The following is a 20,132-nucleotide window of genomic DNA, read 5'->3' on the forward strand; positions in this document are numbered from 1 at the left end:
AGTACCCTTGTAACAGCCTTAGAGTAGATGGCTTTGGAGTGTTCTGGTGACAGTATCTACCTTATAGTCTGGGCACAGGGAACATAGCTGTCAAATCTATACCAGCCTTTCCCAGGTGTGCGCGCGTGTGTGTGTGTGTGTGTGTGTGTGTGTGTGTGTGTGTGTGTGTGTGTGTGTGTGTGTGTTTGAAAATCAAATCTCAAAGAGTGCATGTGTCAGCTACTTGGAGCAAGGACACAGAGCACTGATTTCACATAGAGAGTGGTGGAGGACTTGGCTTGGAACACTCGGCTGAGGACTCAACTCTACAGCTGTGTCAGTGGGGAGTCTTATTTAGGGCCTGGGGAGAGAGGGAAACCTAGCCCCAGGACTGTGTTCTCTGTGTGCTCTTAAGGGAAATTGTGCTTGGTACAGAGAGCTGCATCTGGAAATACTGTGTTGTATCTATCTTTGTTCCAAGTGAACGTCCCTCACCGGTGTCAGTGGTGAGGATTGAGGCTCCTTGATTACTGGCCCAAAGGAGGGATGTCACACCCAGTACAAAACCTAGGTTTGAAGATGCTAAACAACTGAAGCTGGAACAAAAGAAAACTACAGATAGATGAGAAAAACAGAGGAAGATTAATAAGAAATACATGGAACCTCCTGGAGATTTTAGAAAAAAAACAGCACTAGTGTCTTGTGCTGTAAACAGATAAAGGAAAATTGAAAATGCAGGTAGTGTGGATTAGAACAGGTTAGTTTTTGAAAATGGAGGCCACGTTTTTTTATATGGACTAGTTGGAGTGTTATAGAAAGGATAATACAAATTTGTAAATATATATATAAACAGGTTGAAGGTGGGGTTTGGATGCTAGAGTGTTTGTTTTTCTTTCAGCTACTATATAAAGTAATAACAGAGTTAGTATTTTAGAGTTGGAAAATATTTATTTCCTTGTTCAGGGTTGCGGCCAGTAGTTGCACCTGAGATGAAATCTAAAACATGATGAGAATACATATGAATCTAGCCAGCCACAGGGGAATGAATTTATTAGTTATGTACTTACCATAACTTGGTATCTGTGTTGTCCTTCTCTCATTCTGCTTCACTGATGGGTTATGGATCCAATTCTTGGATCCAACTCGGCCACCTTCCACTGACTTTAGCTTCCAGGCTCAAGCTCCTCCCTTACCCATAATCCTCTGCCCCTAGCTCTACCTCCTCAGATCAAGTTTGCTGCCGTTAACAGAAAACAGACAGAAAAAGAAAGGAACCAAGGGTGCATCCTGCAATGTAGGTTCCAACAAAGGCCTTTTCAAATCCTCTAAAAGCCAGACTTTTTGGAGGGGGATGGCTGGGTGGGAAGATAAAGTAGAATGAGAGAAGGACAAAACAGATACCAAGTTATGGATAGTACATAACTAATAAATCGGATGTTGTCCCTCTCATTCTGCTTCATTGATGGGTCAGAGTCCCCAAATGCATAATTTCTTAGGTTGCCTCAAGGAAGAATATGCCGGAGCACCAAAGAGCCAAAAGATATCCTGCTCCTGGAGACCATGTCCAACTTATAATGGGTCACAAAGGTATGAGACTTAGAGCAGGTTGCTGCAGCACGATTCTCATCAACTTGAACTCTAGATGAAAAGGCTGCTGACGCAGATACAGATTTTGTTGAATGGGCTTTTGGAAGACTAGGCAATTTTAAAACATTTTTCTCATAAATAAATGATATGCAACTGGTTATTCACTTTGCTATTGTCACTTTAGAAATTGCTTGACCCTTACGGTTAGACAAGAAAGAGACAAATAACTGCTCAGATTTTCTGAATTGTTTTGTTATATGTAAATAGAAACATAACTGTCTGTGAACATCCAAGGAATGTAACATATATTCTCCTTTGTTAGAATAGTTAGGAAAGAAGACTGGTAACTGAATACACTGATTTATGTTAGGATTCTGTGGCCACTTTTGGCATGAAGGATGGATTAGCATGTAGGGAAGTTCTAGCCCTGTGAAAAATAATATAAGGAAAGGAGGTTTGGATGAAAGTTCCTGCAGTTCAGAAACTCTTCTTGCTGAGGTAATGGCCACGAGAACAGCAGACTTCCAGGACAAAAATTTCAAGTCACAATCAATAGCCAGTTCAAAGTGTTTTTGGGTCAACTCTTGGAGAATGACAGTCTGATCCCATGGAGGAGTGGTGTCTTTGATCAGAGGTCTGAGAAGAAAAATGCCTTTCCTAAGGGTTTTGCATAACCTGAATGAAGCAATAGATCCCAAAGGTGATCCCGAATGAAAATTAGAAATGGCCGCTAACTGGAGTTTAACAGTCACAAAACTAGAACAGTCTTTAAATAAAGACTCAAGAAATTCATGGACTGAAGAAACAGGCACTGAAAAGGGATGATGATTAGCAGCCCAAAAAGAAAATCTCCTCCATTTGCTTTTATATTTTCTTGGTGGTTGCTTTCTGGGAAGCTAGAATGATAGCTTAGACTGGCAAGGAAAACCTGGACCCTCTAGCAATCAAGGGAACTGGAGAAACCAAGTGGTTAACTTGAGTGTGGGGAGATCTGTGTAGAGTCCTAGCGTGGGGTGATAGAGGAGGTGCAGTTTGGGTTCCAGTATCCATGGAGGATATCTCAGGTGAGACCAGACTAAGGGGAACCAAATCTGATGAGGCGAAAAGGGGCAATGAGGATCACAATACTCTTCAACTGTTTGGCTTTCTGAAGAAATTTTGGGATCACTGGAAGTGGAGGATAAGCATAAAGAAGTCCAGGGGGCCAACTGTGGACTACAGCATCCCTTGGGGAACTCCCTGAAGGAGGGATCAGAGCAAAATAACTGCTGCACTTGTGAAGGGATGCAAAGAGATCGCAGCAGGGGTGACCCCAACAGTCGAATATCTTGCTTGCTACTGACTGACTGAGGGACCACTCATGAGGTATCAGAATGGAACTACTGAGCCTGTATGCCAATATGCTGGATTTCCCCACTACATGTCTTGCAAGTAGAAAATGGTGTTGAACAGATCACCCATTCCCAAACCCTCATGGCCTCTCTGCACAGTGGGTATTATTTGGGTTCTTCCTTGTTTGTTGATATACCAGATGACTGATATGTTGTCCGTGTGACTCGCAAAAATCCCCAGAGGGAGAGTGTCTTGAAAAGCTTGCAACAATAGGAGGACAGCTCTCATCTCCAGGGCATTTCTATGTAATCTGGTCTCTTGGGGAGTCCACGTGCCTTGGACCATCTTCCTGCTCGAAATGCCCCCCCCCACCCTAGGAGGGAAGCATCCGTAGTCACTTTGGCTATTGGAGGGAGGAGGATGAAGGGTCTGCTGACTGACAGATCAGAGCGAATCCACCATTGTAAATGACTCCTGCAAATAATGGTCGACCTGATAGTAACAGATAGGGAGTGATGTAGAATTGACCACTGAACAGCCACTATCCATTGTAGAGTGTGCATGTAATATCTGGCTAGAGGTACTAAGATTACAACAGCTGCCATAGATCCCAAGGCCTGAAGAATCAATCTGGCAGGAAGAAAGCAATGCTATAGCTTGGAACTGAAGAGTCAAAGTGTTGATGCAATGTTAGGGCAAGGAAGCTACCTACATAATGGTGTTCAGCTGAGCCCAGATGAATTCCAAAGTCTGGATTTATGGTGATGCCTAGGCTGTGGGATATCCAATAGAGCTAGTCGCTGGCCTGATATAGTTGACACTGGGTGGGGGCAGTTAGGAGCCAATCATCTAGATATGGGAATACCTGAAACCCTTGCAGGTGGATATGAGCTGCAACCACTGCCATGCATTTGGTAAACACCCAGGGGGGCTGTAGTGAGACCAAAGGGCAGGGCTGTGAATTGGAAATGATTGTCGTCTGTGCAAAAGCACAGGTGACTTCTGAAGCTCCTGTCTATTTTTATGTGACAGTACACATCCTTCAAGTCCACACAGCACATCCAATCATCTTTCCTTAGTAATGGAAGGACAGACTGAACTGTTGCCATCTGGAACTTCTCTTTCTTTACATATAAGTTGAGTTTGCTTAGGTCTAGGATAGGCTTCAGGTCCCCTGTTTTCTTTAGCACCAAAAAGAAACAGGAGTAAGTTCCGGATCCTTTCTGTTTGGCTGAGTCCTCGTGGATAACTCTCTTTTGCAGTAATCTTTTGATCTCAACTGCCAACTCCCTCTAGCTAGGTGGAATGTTGGGGAACCTTCTTTTGAATTTTTGAAGGGATTAGAGAAAAGGAAATATAGTAGCTTCTGGATATTATGCTTTAAACCCAAGCATTTGTTATTTGGGCCCAGGCACCTGGGTGCATGGAAAAACAGCCCTCAACTGCCTCCAGAATCAGACAGTCAGGCAGCACTTCAGGAGCACTGAAAGGTCTTGCTGGAAAAAGGTTACCTAAAGCCCTGGTTTTGTGGGCCCCTCTGCCTCTAGAGCAGTGTCTCCCATTAAAGCCTCCTCCTCTGCCTCTGGAGGAGTACTCTCCACTTTGATCAGGAAAGGAAACTTGTAATTTTCAGAACCAAGTCTTCTTAGCCCCGCTTTGATTCCTTGAATAGGTTCCTTGAGGGGTGGAAAAATTGATCCCCGTAGGGGACAAGGTCTTACCTTTTTGTTCGCTATGGGTCAGGTGTCCTTAACTGATGGTCCAAACAAGGAAGAACCATCAAAAGGTGCATTGACAAAAGTTGCTTTAAAGGGCTCCATGAAGTCACAAAGCCTCATCCATGCATATCTGCATATCACAATGCCAGTGGCTTTGGAGAAACCTTATCCAGCTCCTCCTTAGGCAGGTACTCCACCAAGGACTCAGAGAGTTCCTTAACCAGGTCTCTCTGTAAGTGAATAAAATGTGCCAAGTAATGAAGCACTCAAGCAAAAAGTCGCTGAGGCGAAGGTGCACTTCCTGAACCTGTCCAGTGCTCTGGACTCCGTTTGGCAGGTGGACAGTCGAGTTCTGTTGTGCAAGCTCTTTCTTTGTAGCTGCTGCCACCACCATAGCATCAGTGGGGATGCCCTTACTCCAAAAAGTTCAATCCTGAGGGGGGAGAAAGGATTTTGTCTGGGCGCTTTGGTACAGGCTCTATGGTGTCAGGCTCCCTCCAGGCCCAAAAGGTGACAAGATCTATAACAGTGTCTGCCGAGCAGACTTCCCAAGATGTAGAAGTGCCTGCCCCAAAGGCCTCCAGGAATACAGACTCCTCCAAAGAAGGATTTTTGGATGACCAGCCATCTCTTTGCTTTAAAATTTCTAAGATGTCTGCAAAGGAGGCATCATCTGGTGGTGATTTGGGAGATCCTCCTCCCTCATCATAGTCCATATCCTCAGTGAGGGACTCCACAGGGGAGTCAAAGTGCCTCCTCTTGCACTTCTTCTTTCATGGAATCTCCTCAGTGGGATATTCAGGTGAGGAGTTGGAAGAGGAAGGGACCACCTCAGGTGGAAGGGTCTGGAGGTCCTTAGAGGCAGGACCCTGGACAGAAATGGTAGGTTCAAGGCCCGGATCTGATGCAGGAACACGGGGAGGAGCAGAAGTCAAATGGTATGGTGCTCTGTCCACAGAGAAGACGTTTTCTAAAACCTGGAAAGCCAAAGGTCCTGGGGATACCCTCCCCTACTTCCTCAGAGCCAAAGTCCCCAAAGAAGAAGGAAGGAGCACACCAGAACCTTGACTCCCAGAGAGAACTGGACCCACACTGTCAAGGGCAGAAGCTTCAAAGGGAAGGGAAAGATCTGATAAAACTGGAGTTTAACCTTGCCCCTCGGATCCAGCCATGACATCAAAGATCCAGGACTTACTAATCCAATCTGAAGACCTCAGAGTAGAAGTAGACAAGGTCATGGTTGGCATAGAGAAAGCAAAAGTCCTCTGATCTGACCCAGAATCCCTTGGGAGACTGCTGTCCTGGGGCTCCAAAACCACTACTCGGATCGGAAAAGGAGAAAAAGAAATGGCAGGGACTCCCTCAGATCCACGAGGGGATGGAGCTGGAAGTATCCCATCTGGATCTGAGTCTTGGTAATGGACGTATCTATCTTGTCCATAGAGGATCTGGAAGAAGCCACAGAAGAAGGTCGAGAGTGCCTAGGGGTTTGGAGTATCTTAGTTGGCACCATAGGAGACATGGATCTAATGGACCTCCCTGGTGACTGAATCCTGGGCCCCAGATCCAGGGCTTTACAGAGCTGAGCTGTCTGAATGTTAGGATCTGAAATGGTAGGATCTGAAGTACTAGTCGGTGCTGATTTGGAAAATTCCTACCAGAAGAAAGCTCACTCAGAGCTGGCAAGTCTATCAGATCCGAAGAAGTCGACACAGATCTCAGCGCCGATATTCTCGGATCCAACTCTTTGGTAATTTTAGCAGGAGGCTCCAAGGATGCCCTGGAGTCCTTATGGTGGCACTTCTTAGCCTCAGAGCCCTGTGTGTCTTTAGAGGTGGGGTTATGCCCCTGGAGACGATAAAGGAGTGGGCAGAAGGCCCTTCAAAATTAGCTTATTCTTCCTCTCTTGGACAGCCCAAGGATTGAAACTCTCACAAATATTGCAAAGGGAATCCATATGGGCCACCCCCAAATAGTAAACACAAGTATGTGCGTCTGCATGTGGAAATTTCCTGTCACACTCAGCACACTTCTTAAAACCAGTTGGTTTATCCATCCTGAAAAATAAATGTTTAATACAAATAAATTGTTTGTTTTTTTTTTGTTTTTATTTTTTTGTTTTTTTTAACTAAGATAAAGCAGGGCCAAGGCTCAAAGGGATAGGACAGGTGGAGGAAGAACAACCTAACACCCTTGCACACTTAAAATGAAAGGGAGGAAAAAAAACAGAAGAATTATAAGATTAAATATATATAACAAAATCAAACATAAAGACTAAACACTTATCTGCTCGGATAACTGGCAATCGCGTCTGTACTTGCTGATGGCAAACGAGATCTGAGGGGGTAGAGCTAGGGGCAGAGGATTATGGATAAGGAAGGAGCTTGAGCCTGGAAGCTAAAGTCTGTGGAAGGTGGCCAAGTCGGATCCGAGGATCGGATCCATAACCCATCAGTGAAGCAGAATGAGAGGGACAACATCAGATGCAACTATTCACCATGCATGAGGACTGCACAAAATGTCAGCACTGAATATTTATGTACAATAAAGGTTGTTATAATTTACAAAAAGAAAGAAAAGAAGAGGTGAACATGAAACAGCTGCTAAACATACAGTTTATAAAGTATTAATTGTAATTAATCATGTTTATTTTTGTTAGCTAAACTTCATTAAAATAATGTTTAAGGGCTCTAGGCACTATATAATATGATTTTCTATTTAAAAGGCTTTAAAATGTATTTAAAAATAAAAAAAGACATAGTAACATTTTACAGAACAATCATACATGTTAAGAAGAAAGTACTTACTCTGAATCCCTCTTCCAGATTGTTAGTTCAGTTTCCTACATTGTCCAGAAACAGCAACAAAATGCTTTCTTTTATATCTAGTCTAATCAGTAATCTGCATTGTGTCATTTATGTTTAACTCTTGATTGTGCATTTGTTTCACTTAAGATAAAATATCTGACTTATCTAATTCTGAAAACTGTTAATTTATGCAATACGTTTAATGAAACTTCATTTTCTCCCATATTTTAATTCTTCCTCCCTCTTCTTCAAATACTCCTCTTACCCCCTTTCCACACTCCTTTGACCCTTTCATATTAACTTTTCTTTCTTAGGTCCAGGCTGCTGTAAAGAGGCAATGGCACCAATGCAGAGCTCAGTTTGGGCATAGTATGACAAGCAACGAAGGTTCACAGTCTAACTGCCAAAATGGAACCCAATCCTACTACCTTATTACATCATCTGAAAATGAAATGCTAAGCTATCATTTAGATCATAGCAGTAGCAATGGTAAATCTAATGGTCACAGTTCTTCTAGTGGAAAGTTTATTCCTCAAAAAGCAACAGGAAAAGATCATCAGTAAAGAGGACTATGTACAAGAAAATGACTCAAGAAGCCTTGGAAACAACCTGAATATCTTGCTTCAGTGTGTATACAACAAAAATAAAACAGACAGACTGAAGAAAATTAGTGTGATATTTACTAAGGCTATGCGTATATATACGCACATTTGTAAATATGAGTGAAAATGTCAAGTAGAAGCACATAGCTAATTTCACACAAGATGTGTACATGCAGAAAAACATACAGTAACTAGATTTGTGCACAAGTGTAAACTCAGGAATTAAAAAGTTGAACAGCTACTAATAGAACTGCACAGAGAAAAGTATGTAAAACTTTGAAAATGGTCATCTTATATTTTATTTTGAATTATTTTCTTTTTATCTGTTCTCATTACGAGGATCTCTGAATGATGGCAACAGTTATCATAGCAGATGTGGCTTAACTAGATGCTAATTGTCTTGGTGTCTTATAAGCTTCATGTGTGGTCAGTTATAGTAATAACATCAATAAGCTCAACAGCAGATGACAGAGGTTGAGAAACAAAGTAGTAACTGTGGTAGCATCCACACAGTATGCTATACTACAAATTGTAGCAGATATTGTCAGGTAGAAATGGTCTGTTCAGCAAAAGAAAATGAAAATAACTCAAGTGACGTAACTAAATGTTCATTATTTTGGAAGGGTAAATAGCTTGAAAGTTTGTTATTCTTCTTCATATTCTCCTCTTCTGAAGAATAACATAAGTGCATGCCCTGAAAGCACAAACAGTTTGTTTCTATTAGTGCATCACTCCTTTGGCAGGAGCTATGCATCTCTTTCATTATAGAGATCACAAATATGCTGTTAAGGCTGTAGGCTTGGCCATATCTACATTATTTAGGTATTGGATATATTTTATTTGTGATCTTTGTATCCTGTACATGCAGAGAAACATCTTTCGCAGTCATGTGTATTTATTCTTTTTTTTTTTCTGAATTTGTTAACCAGGGTAGAGCACTGATCCCATTAGACCCATTTCAGTCTCAGCCCCGGGAAAACACAACAGATAGATACATGACATTATATACAGAGAGAATGACAAAATACAATATATACATATGTTATATACAAAGTGAATATCATAGCTGGTTTAAGGGTATTAAGCTAATACATAAATATATATGTATCATCTTTCATTATTAATATGCACAATAGTCCAATGCAACACCCAAATATTTTACTGTAACTTTTGAGGTGAAAATAAATGCTCCACTGTAAATGCTCTCTGATTAAAACTTTACTGTTATACTAGTCTGTTTTGTGCACTGTTACTGAAGATAAGAGATGTCCACGTGTCAAAACTTGAGCAGTCACTCAATTTTAAAAACTTGCAGTTTTTTGTAACAACCCAGAAGCTAAATGTATTTAGAGGTTATAAAATAATTAAAGACACCTACTTTAGTTTCTTTCACTAGTCAAAGTTTAATTATGTACATAATCAAGTTCTGCAATTGTGAATTCCTGGTAAAAAACATTTAAAAATGTTTTGTTCAAGCAAAAATACATTGCTGTGAAGAGTACTTACCTATGGTTACAAGTATTTGGCACTCCATGATGCAAACTGTATATGATTTGCTAATTTAACTGAGAACATTTGTGGCATTTGTTGGAATCAAATGACAAAGTTTAATTTTGCATAGGGGTTTCAGGGAATGACTCTACTTGCTTGACAGACACTAAAATGTTGCACAGTGACAAGAATATAACTGTCCATAATTTTAATCCTGTGCTCAGGGTTGTACTTCATTCGAAGCAATAAGAAACCTTGCAGTGTCTTCTGGCCTTGAGACACTCGTATAAGTAATTCCTTACAGGGACTTGTATTAGCTAGCCAAAGGTAAAATATGCAAGTCATAAAGGTACAAAACTGTTTTACTGAAAAATAAATTTAGACACTGAAAAGAAATCCCCCCATCTCCTAACTTAAACGCATGTGCCTGCACACACACACATATTATATATATTTAGCTATATAAACATAGATATATATGTGTATATATGTTGGCTTACTATTGTATGAGCACTTGAACAATTTTGAATACCGAAATAACAAGACCGGAAGATCATAAGCCAAAAATATCAAGGACCACAGGAACGAACAATGTTGAATATCAAACCTCCCAACCTACACAAACACAGAAATAAGTGCATGGATCCAGAAGGGAAGAGAGTCTGGCTGTTTTAAGTGAAACCACTTTCTAGTTTTAGAACTCAAACAAGTGGCACTCGTAGAGTTATTACATTCCTGATTTGTGTACATGTCATTCTGTAAATGGCACATGTGACCATGGCATAATCATTTCATATTCCATGGGCTTTTTTTAACCATAAACAATTTTGTGTAATGTTCTTAAGCATAACATGCATACTTTGCAATCCACATGCATGGTGCACTCTTTTTTAATTTCTCCAGATATTTTGGATTTCTAATGACATGATGGGAATGGACTTCATTCCTACGTCAAACTATGATTAAAGTTCATGAAATTAGTATTGTTTCAATCTTTGATGTTAGCCAGAAGTGCTCTTCACAACACCTGCAGTGTGCCCAATATTTACTCCTTTTGCAATTCATACAGAGTTACATGTATTGGTAACATATCCAAGTGCTGTTTGTCTTTTGGCTTTTTCCCGATAAGGGGTCACCACAGCGGAACTCCGGTCTGCTAATGATTGGCAGATTTTTTACGAAACGCAAGGTGCCAGCTCGACGCCCAACCTTCAACGAAGGCATGCCCATTTACGCACGCATGTCTTTCGAACGCTACCCAACCGCAGGGAGGACATGCAGACTCCACACAGAAGGCACTCCCAAGCCAAGCCGAGAATCGAACGGGAGAACCTCTTGCTGTGAGGTAACAATGCTACCGCTGTACCACCACGGAATTCATTGGTAACGTATCCAAGTACGATTGTAAATTCTTTTTTATAAGACCCGTTGCTTCTACTACTATTGGAATTGTCTGGGTATCCTTCTTCCACATTGCCCTCATTTCTGCCTGTAAATCCTGGTATTTTATGACTTTGTCTCTCTCTGTACATAAGGCTGTAGTGAATGGGTGTAGCAATTTCAATGATTAATGCTACTTTTGTCTTCCTTTCATGGACTACTATCTGTTTTTCTCGCATCTAAGTTTTAAACTCTTGGTAATGGGTGATTCCATGTGATAAAAACTTCATCATTTTCTATAATGCTTTGTGGCTCATGTTTCCAATGTTTTTCAGCTACTTCAATATTACAGTGTTTGCACATTCCCAATCCAACAATCTTGCCACATTATTATGCCTTTCCGTATACAGTCCTTCTGCCATTAGTACATTACAGCCAGCAACAAGATGTGCAACTATTTCCAATTCTGTTTTACAAAATCTACATTTGTCTGTTTTTCCCACATGTTCAGTAGACTGTGTACACCAACATGTACATAGTTCACTATCTTGGGCCACAGTTATTAACCTTTCATCTTTTGGTTTAAATTCACCACTCCTTAAGCATTCCTGCATTCAATCCTGATCAACATGAGGTTGTTCCAAGAGTTTTCTATACTTGTAGCTATACTTATGCATTTTCCACATTTCTTGCCTTCTCATCTGATCCTTCACCTTATATTCTTTCTTTTGTTTTTTGGCACATTCACTTGATACCTGATTTTTATCCAATTCTGGTTTGATTTCCATTCTCGCTTGGCAATTATATGCTTCTGCTAAACTAAGGAGGGAAGCCATCTTAGATTTATTCTCCTCATGTTGTAACACTTTCACTACTTTTGAATCTTGTGAGGTCAGCAGATAAGTATGCAGTCCTACAACTGCAGATCTACACATGTAATCAATTTCGATAAGGGCCATACCTCCTTCAAAATGGGGAATATATAGTCTTGGTCTTCACTGATTTTTATAAATTATTTGATAAGCATGAAGCATCCTTCTTGTTTTCCTGATCAAACTGATCCAACACCTTTTGGGGCCAGTCAATCACTCCAAAACTGTAAGTTACGACAGGAAGAGCAAATTGGTTTATAGCTTGGACTTTGTTCCTAGATGTTAGTGCTATGCTCAGTATTAATTTTAGTCTTATAAAATATTCTTAAGGTTTATTCACATTTGTTCATGTCTTATTGTTAATTCTTCATCAATGCCCAAATATTTATTCACTCTCTCGTTCTCATTTTCTTTTATATCACATTCCTCTCCCGGGCTGATGTTTTCTTGGTGCTGCAGCTTTCCTGCATTAAAGACTGCTTTTGCACATCTATCAAGACCAAATGACATTCTTATATCATCTGAAAAAGTTTTGACCACTAGCAGTTATGCTTTCAGTTCCTCTTCTGATGAACTATACAGTTTTAAATCATCCACAAAGAGAAGATCAGAAGTCTTTACACTTCACTGTTTTCTGGGAGCCAAATTGTAGCCATAACCTGATCTGTTAAGTAGACAGCTTAATGAGTTAAGACAGCAGTCTCCAACCTTTTTTGCACCAAGGGCCTGTTTCATGTAAGACAATTTCCATAGACCAGCCACCACCCATCACACGCACATAATAAACGACATAATATTTATTTATTTGTCATTTGTTTAACGTGGAGGCCCGACTAGACAAAGTCCATTTTCAGCCAAAACCCAGGGAGAAAAGCTCCAAAGTACAATAAAAAGACAATAATTACCAAATAAAAAGTGTACATTCTGCTTAACGGCATAACACTGATCGGGTCTCTATTATAAGAGAGATGATTTCAATATTCGAACACCATATGGGCGACACCAAATGGTCGTATATTGAAAACCTCACAAGTGTGAACAGAGATCGCCGTAGGGAATTCTTCCCTTTACTTCAACATAGTGCGATCTCGGAGTTGGTATATTTAAGTAGCGGGGTGTGGGGGGTGCAGGGGGCTTGCCCCCCTGCTCAGGGCGATCAGGTAGGTTTTTGTTTAATTTGTACACTTTTTATTTTTGTTTCAAAGTTTCACAACTTCGCTCATATGGTGTCGCCCATATGGTGTTCAAAGTTGTGAAACTTCATTCTTATAATATAGACCCCACTGATCTAGTATGGTTAAGAGGCATGTAAACCTAATGGCAACCTTACTGACTAAGTTTATAACAGCAATATTTAAAATCTATCCCTATTATTTGGCTCTGTCCGGCATACCTTTCAACTGTGCAAATTTGTGCAGAATGTCCAGATTGCTGCCTCATATTTTTGGTCTGTTTCTCATACAACTGTTGTTTTCTGGCAAATCACTGGCAGATCATTGAGGTTTGAAGTCAGAAAATAATAACAGCAGCTGAGTTTCATACTTCATACCCATCAGATAATTTATGCTAATGCAAAACCTGTATTTCTATCTACTTTCTAAGTTTGTAAGAGCAGTACTAAGTGTCCCTATTTTTGGGCCTTTATCCCCCATTATTTTTCGCTTTATCTAGATTTCTTGATCTAAGAGGTTCAGAGGTATGTGTCGAGATTTATTGTGGGAGAGATTGAGTAGTATGGTCGAGAGGTACACAAACCTCATCGCTGCTGCTGCCAGGGATCACGATGACTTTCACTCTTCAATCTCTCTCTCTCTATCACACATACACACACACACACACACACACACACACACACACACACACAAACAGTCTCTTCTGCTTTCATGCAGGCATTCACTCACACATGTAGACAAAAACACACAACACACACAGTCTCTTTTGCATTCATGCACACATTCACTCACATCACTCTCACTCTTTCCCGATCTCTCTCACACAATCATTTCCTCATTCATACATGCATTCACTCACACATCACTCTCCCGATCTCACACACAGTCACTTCTTCTTTCATACATGCATTCACTCACACATCGCTCTCACTGTCCTGATCTCTCTCACACACACAGTAATTTCCTCATTTATACATGCATTCACTCACACATCGCTCTCACTGTCCCGATCTCTCTCACACACAATCATTTCCTCATTCATACATGCATTCACTCACACATCACTCTCACTCTCCCGATCTCACACACACACACACACATACACACACACACACAGCCTCTTTTGTTTTCATGCACACATTCACACATGCAGACTGAAACATATACACACACACATGGACTCTTCTACTTTCATGGTGGCATCCACTCACACATGCAGACAGACACATAAACACACTCATACACACATTCACTTTTTCGTTTCACTGTGTGCCTGATGGCCCGGTACCAAATGATCCACGGCTCATTGGTTGGAGACCGCTGAGTTAAGGGCAAGACAAAAGAGTAGCAGTGGCAGAGTCACCCTGGAATACCCACTTTGAATTTTTATCCCTAGAAAAATAATGTGATTTGCCACTGTTTCATGGTCACTGTAACATAATCAGTGTAGCGTCTATCTTAGAAATTTTAAGAAATCTTTTATCCATGAATGTGGAATACTGTCAAATGCTTTTATGTAGTCTATCCATGCCATACTTAGATTCTTCCCCTTTTTTACAGTTCTCCATTATGACTTTATTTAATAACACATGATCCTTTGTTCCACATGACTTTCTTTTGTTACCTTTTTGTTATATTGCCCTGATTGGGTATTCTTTCAAATGACTATAAATTCTGCCAGCATCAATTCTAGTGTAAGTTATTGGTCTATAGTTTTTACAATAGTTTGCAGGTTTGCTCTTAAGTAGGAGTATTGTTTTTCCTGTTAATCAGGTTGTTGTCTGTTCAGGGTTCACATATACATAATTCTTACTCATGGCTAACTTTTCATGTAAAGATGTTAACACTTTTAGCAAGAAGTTAGGTACTGCATCATCTGTTCCTGGGGTTTTCCAATAAAGTGTTTTTCTTAACTTTGTTTAAAACTCCCTAGACATTACTTCATCCCATTTCATATCCAGTACATTTGAGCATCTTATTCTTTCTTGTATTTCTTCTGTCTTTTCAGTATCTTTTTGTTCCACATGATCTGCATAGATATTTCTCCAAAATGTATCCATTTCTCCTTTTTTGGTAGTGTTTCAATTCATTTTGCCTCATTTCCCAATTCTCTATAAAACTTTTTTGGGGTCATCAATAAAATTGCTATTTTTGTACTTTTCCTTTATATTTACATTTATATGTATATTCATATATCTTCTAAGTTTTTCTGCCTGTGCTGATATTTTTAGTTTATTATTTGTGATAGTGCACAATAAATCCTGATCTGGTCTGATACTGTGCATTGTTTTTATCATGTCTATCCTTGAGTATTTTTATTGATCTCTTCCTTCTTTTATACTCTTCTAGCAGTGACACTTCTTGACTTAATTGCTTTATAGCTTTCTCTATTCGATACGTCCATGAGGGCATTTGATTTCTCTCCTTCCTTTCTCTTACTGCCCTGGATTTTTGTGGTAAGACTTATCTGTTATTAACTTAACTGGACAATAATATAGCCTATTTATAGGCTTATAAGTTCATAGATTAGTACTAGGGTAACTGCCATTGTGGGACACTTTAAGCCTAGTCAATTACGGTGTGAGAATCAAACCCTGCACCTTGTGTTTGTAAGGTAAACACATTAACCATTACATCAACCCTCCCGTACATAATGTCTCGTGAATTTCTATGAGCAGTCCTAATTACTGTGTTTATCAAATTTTTTACTTTTTTGGTTTTACTGACTTTCTGTAGCCTATTTCTTTCGTTGATCTTAACATGCCTGTCCCTCTCTATTAAATCAAGCAACTCGTCTCTTAGATCATTTTCTTCTAAACTGAGGGCACATTCTTTGTTCTCCATTTCCTGCGGGCATTCTACAGAAAGTTCCAGAGCATCTTCATTCTCTTCAGTTTCATCCTGTGTCACCTGTTGCTCTTTCATATGGGAACTCACTGGCTTATCACTCCACAATACTGACACAGTTTCTTGTTCCTTCCCTTACTGTGCAACTCCAACTGAACTTTTGTACTGGTTTCCTATGGAAGGCTCCAAAATATCTTATTTCCTACTCTACTGGTTTCTCCTTAATTTGGGGATCCACTGCTCTATTCTGCTGTGATATTATCAGAATTCAATTTTCTACACTAAATCCTTCACTTCACAGGTAATCCATAACCTCGGGTTCTATTTCTTTAACTTCTCCATTATAATTATCTTTCTTACTTTTCCTCTTTGTTTTATTATTTTTGTATTGTAAGATTTTCCATATCTGGATGCCTTTACCTATATTTCTTTTCAAATATCTTTGGTGCTGCTCATTTTATATTAGTTTTGTCTTCTCTTTTGCATAAATATTGCACTATATTAAATCTCTTTTTCTTTCCCATGTCCATATTTCTCTTTCAGATGTCTTCTGCTCCTCCGGTTTCTCCTTACTTGGGGTACTCATTGTTCCATCATGCTGTGATACAACCTGTGTTAGACTTTCTAAACTAAATCCTTCACTAAGCAGGTATTCCATAACTTCAGCTTCTATTTTTTAACTTCTAGTTTATTACTCTTCTGTTCTATGTTCCCTCTTTGTGATCTTATTTTTTGTATTGTGAAATGTTCCATATTTGGATTCCTTTGCCTGTATTTTTCTTCAAATGTCTTTAATCAATACAAAAAATAGCCCCAGTTTGGCTTTCTCCTTTACATAAATATTGCACAATATCAAATCTTTCCTTCTTCCCATGTCCATATTTCTTTTTATACCTTTCAAAAATCTCTTGACTTTGTTCTTTATATTTTTGTACTTCCTCAGTTACTTCTTTTTTCCAAATGGCCCAAGGTCTCTTGGTCTACATAATGTTTTTCATAAATCTGCTACATTAATAAACACAAATTTTATTTGAAGTTTCTGACAAATTTTCAGGTGCAAGTATTTTCTTTCCTCTAATTTCTCTCAATCTTTTTGTAGATCTTCTGTCTGGAAATTCTGGGCTTTTTGCATAATAGTAACAATACATAATTTCTTTCTTATCCTCAACAGTCCACTCTATCACCTTTATGGCTCTTTTTTGACCTATCCGTTTTTGTGATTTTTGTGGACTACTACTTCCTTCAGTGGGGGGGGGGTGTCTTTACCCTGAGCCTGGTCTAGCCCCATTGTAGTGTCTTTAGGATTCTACACTGTCATTTTTTTCCAGTCCTGGCATCAGTGCACCTACCAGGATTGGGCACTTTTTTACCTTGGGTCTTGTGCACCCAACTATCTTTTTTATTTTTTAACCTACTTCTGTCCATGATATATGCTGTACAAAACACAGTCTATATATCAGTGCAGTCTTGGTGAGATTTGGTGAAAAAGGGTCCACCTTGTGACATTACTCACCAAGACTGGAGAATGAATTCAACTCCAGCAATACTATGCTCCTTTGCTTGCTGATTTATCATCTCTCCATTCGGACCCTGATGATTTATAATCTCTCCATTCGGTCCAAACGACTCTGTGTACACTGGCTGCTGTCACACAAGATTCTTCATATTACAGTTTGTACACAGATCTAATACATAATTTACACAATCAGCCAGTATTTACATAAATTATAATATATTTTGTAAGCATATGTAATAGTTTGATAAGTATCATTAGAGTAACATGTTTTACTTAAATCAAATCACTATTCATTTATATTTTGCCATTAATGGTATAAGCAATAACTAAATTATCTACAAAAAAGCAACTCTTTACACTTTGTTTCAACTTGACCCCATGACAATCTGATTTATGATTTCCATACTTCGAATGCTAGCACTCAGCATTTTAACATCACTGTAGGGTCTGTATCACTAAGCTTATGAAACAAATGCATGTGTAACCTTTCTTTATACATCCTATTTATTAACCAGAAGGTATTCTTTTCTTCCCTTGCACTCCTTCGGTTCCATATCTTTAATTTCAGACATAAATTTCCTCCACTGTTGATTTATATTTACTCTTCCACTTTCTGAACTCTATATTATTATTAATACTGTAATAAAGATCTCAGTGTTGATATGTATTTTGGAAGTGATATTTTGATTTGGTTTAGCAGCATCATTTCTTTGGTACCAATTTAAATCTTCTACAGTTTTATTAATAGTTGCTTGTAATTATTTTTTTAGGTATAGCTTAGTACATTGCCAAAAATTATATTCCCATGGCCCTCTTTGCAATCAGTCACACTTCCAGCATATGTCATTGTATTGTGGAAACACATGTTGTAGTCTAGCAGGTATGTAAAACGACCTGTGAAGACACTTCCAGGCAAATATTTAAATTTTCTAGATTGTGTCATATGTCTGGAAATTACATATATTTCCTACCAGTCTGCAGTAGGAATTTGTTTCTGTACTTTCTATCTCCATTTAGTTTAAGTTTAGCTCCGTGTTGATTTTTATATGTTCTACATATTCATTTCGTTGTAATTGCCATATTTAACCTAGCTTCTATTAAGGACATAGTTTTTTTTTTTTTCTGCTCTTGCAGAATCTCTCTCTGTTATGGTTAATTCCTTATTAGCATCCTATTCCCACTTAGCATCTGTTTCTAAAAGTTTGGCTCTTGAGTTTTCATTTTCTATCTTTACTGCATTTTGCCTTATTTCATTTCATTTCTGTATTTGTCTGTTGTATATTCTACAACAGTCACACTCCTTCATTCCCTAACCCTCTTTTTGTTCAAAGTTTGTTTGAGCATAATATTTTTGTGGTTATTTCTAAGCATAATTCTCTAAACTTCCATATGCTATCTTGTACCTAACATCTCTTAGTGGCTTATCATTGTATATTTCCATTTGGGTAGGCATGTTTGGTCTTGGGTTAAATGTACTAGTCTTAACCATGCAGCTTTGTAATATTCTAAATCTGGTTATCCCAGTCCTCATGGTTCTGTTCGTTATATAATTTCTCCCAACGTACTCTTTCCCTCTTATTTTCCTAGAGAACATCCTTCACCTCTCTTAATTGTTGTGCATGTTAGTATGCCCACTCCTAAAAATATATTAAAGTACAACAATGTGATGGTGCAGTGATTCAGTAATCATGGTACCCATGTTTGTAAAAGATGTCCTTTTTTAATATTCATTGTATTAATCTTAACAAAAAGAAAAGTGTGAACATTATGCAAATCAGTATTAAGAATGCACTTTAGTAATGACATGGGTAAGAAGTTAAAATCACTGCAAAATACAATTATGTTGTATACAGTATATATATATATATATATATATATATATATATACACATGCATACACACACAAGAAAAACTTTGTGCTTATGAATGCTCAAAATTAACGAACGACTATAAGGAAAAAATATATAAATACTCAACAGACAATGAACTGATAATTAAGCTTTCGTTCTTTATAGATAACCGAACTTTTTCAGAATGAACACTTATATATATATATATATATATATATATATATATATAATATATATATATATATATATATATATATTTTTTTTTTTTTTGGAGACCATGCAGACTTCTTTTTAACAACATGTATCCACGGTGGTGGTGCTGCGGTAGCGTTGTCGCCTCACAGTAAGACGCTGTCCGGTTCGATTCTCAGCTAGAGCATCTTCTGCGTGGAGACATGCGTGAATGGGCATACCTTCATTAAAGGTTGTGCGTCAGGGCTAGCAACTCGTCACGTAAAAATCAACTGCCAGTCATTAGCAGACCGGAGTTCCGCTGTGGTGACCCCTAACCTGGAAAAGCCGAAAGACACAACAAGTAAGCTAGTGTTGTGCCAGTAACTACTTCTGCAAATCCATCTGAGCTTCATTTTCTGCTGTATGAAATCTCAGTTCTCCTTCCTCCAAAGAGTGACACCCCAAATTAACTGTATTCCTGGTGGTGTTGCAGATGATAAATTACTTAATTACATTTCAATATATATTCTAACTCTTTTACCGAAGCAGTTATTAGGGCTGCATTTGACAAGACACTCATCATTTTGTGTCATACTTCACATTGTTCAGTAAGTGCATGCAAGGATGTCTTTTTAAATATTCTGGTCAGGGGTTTCATGGATACACATGCTCCTATACCACATACCCTAAAAAATGTACAAGTCTCAAAAGATTAAAAATTTTGCAAAACTTTCAGATGATTGTAGAAGATCACTGTATGCAATCAAAGTATGATGTAATATTTAAGTATTACACAACATTATCA

The 20,132-nt window shown here is 38.8% G+C and overlaps 1 protein-coding gene across 5 annotated transcripts in view; it reads left to right on the forward strand.

Annotated features, from left to right (window-relative positions):
• LOC122811806 (calcitonin gene-related peptide type 1 receptor-like) overlaps positions 1 to 9,412 on the forward strand; it is a 1,193,346-nt gene extending 1,183,934 nt beyond the window's left edge. For all 5 annotated transcript variants that reach the window (XM_044083884.1, XM_044083886.1, XM_044083888.1 and 2 more), the window contains exon 13: positions 7,738 to 9,412. In XM_044083884.1, coding sequence (XP_043939819.1) covers positions 7,738 to 7,986 — 249 coding nt within the window. In that variant the 3' untranslated portion in view covers positions 7,987 to 9,412. The remainder of the gene's footprint in view (positions 1 to 7,737) is intronic.
• The last annotated feature ends 10,720 nt before the right edge of the window (positions 9,413 to 20,132 follow it).

This window comes from Protopterus annectens, chromosome 9.part0 (assembly GCF_019279795.1).
Source record: "Protopterus annectens isolate FY-2018-M chromosome 9.part0, PAN1.0, whole genome shotgun sequence".
Classification (NCBI taxonomy): Eukaryota; Metazoa; Chordata; order Ceratodontiformes; family Protopteridae; genus Protopterus; species Protopterus annectens.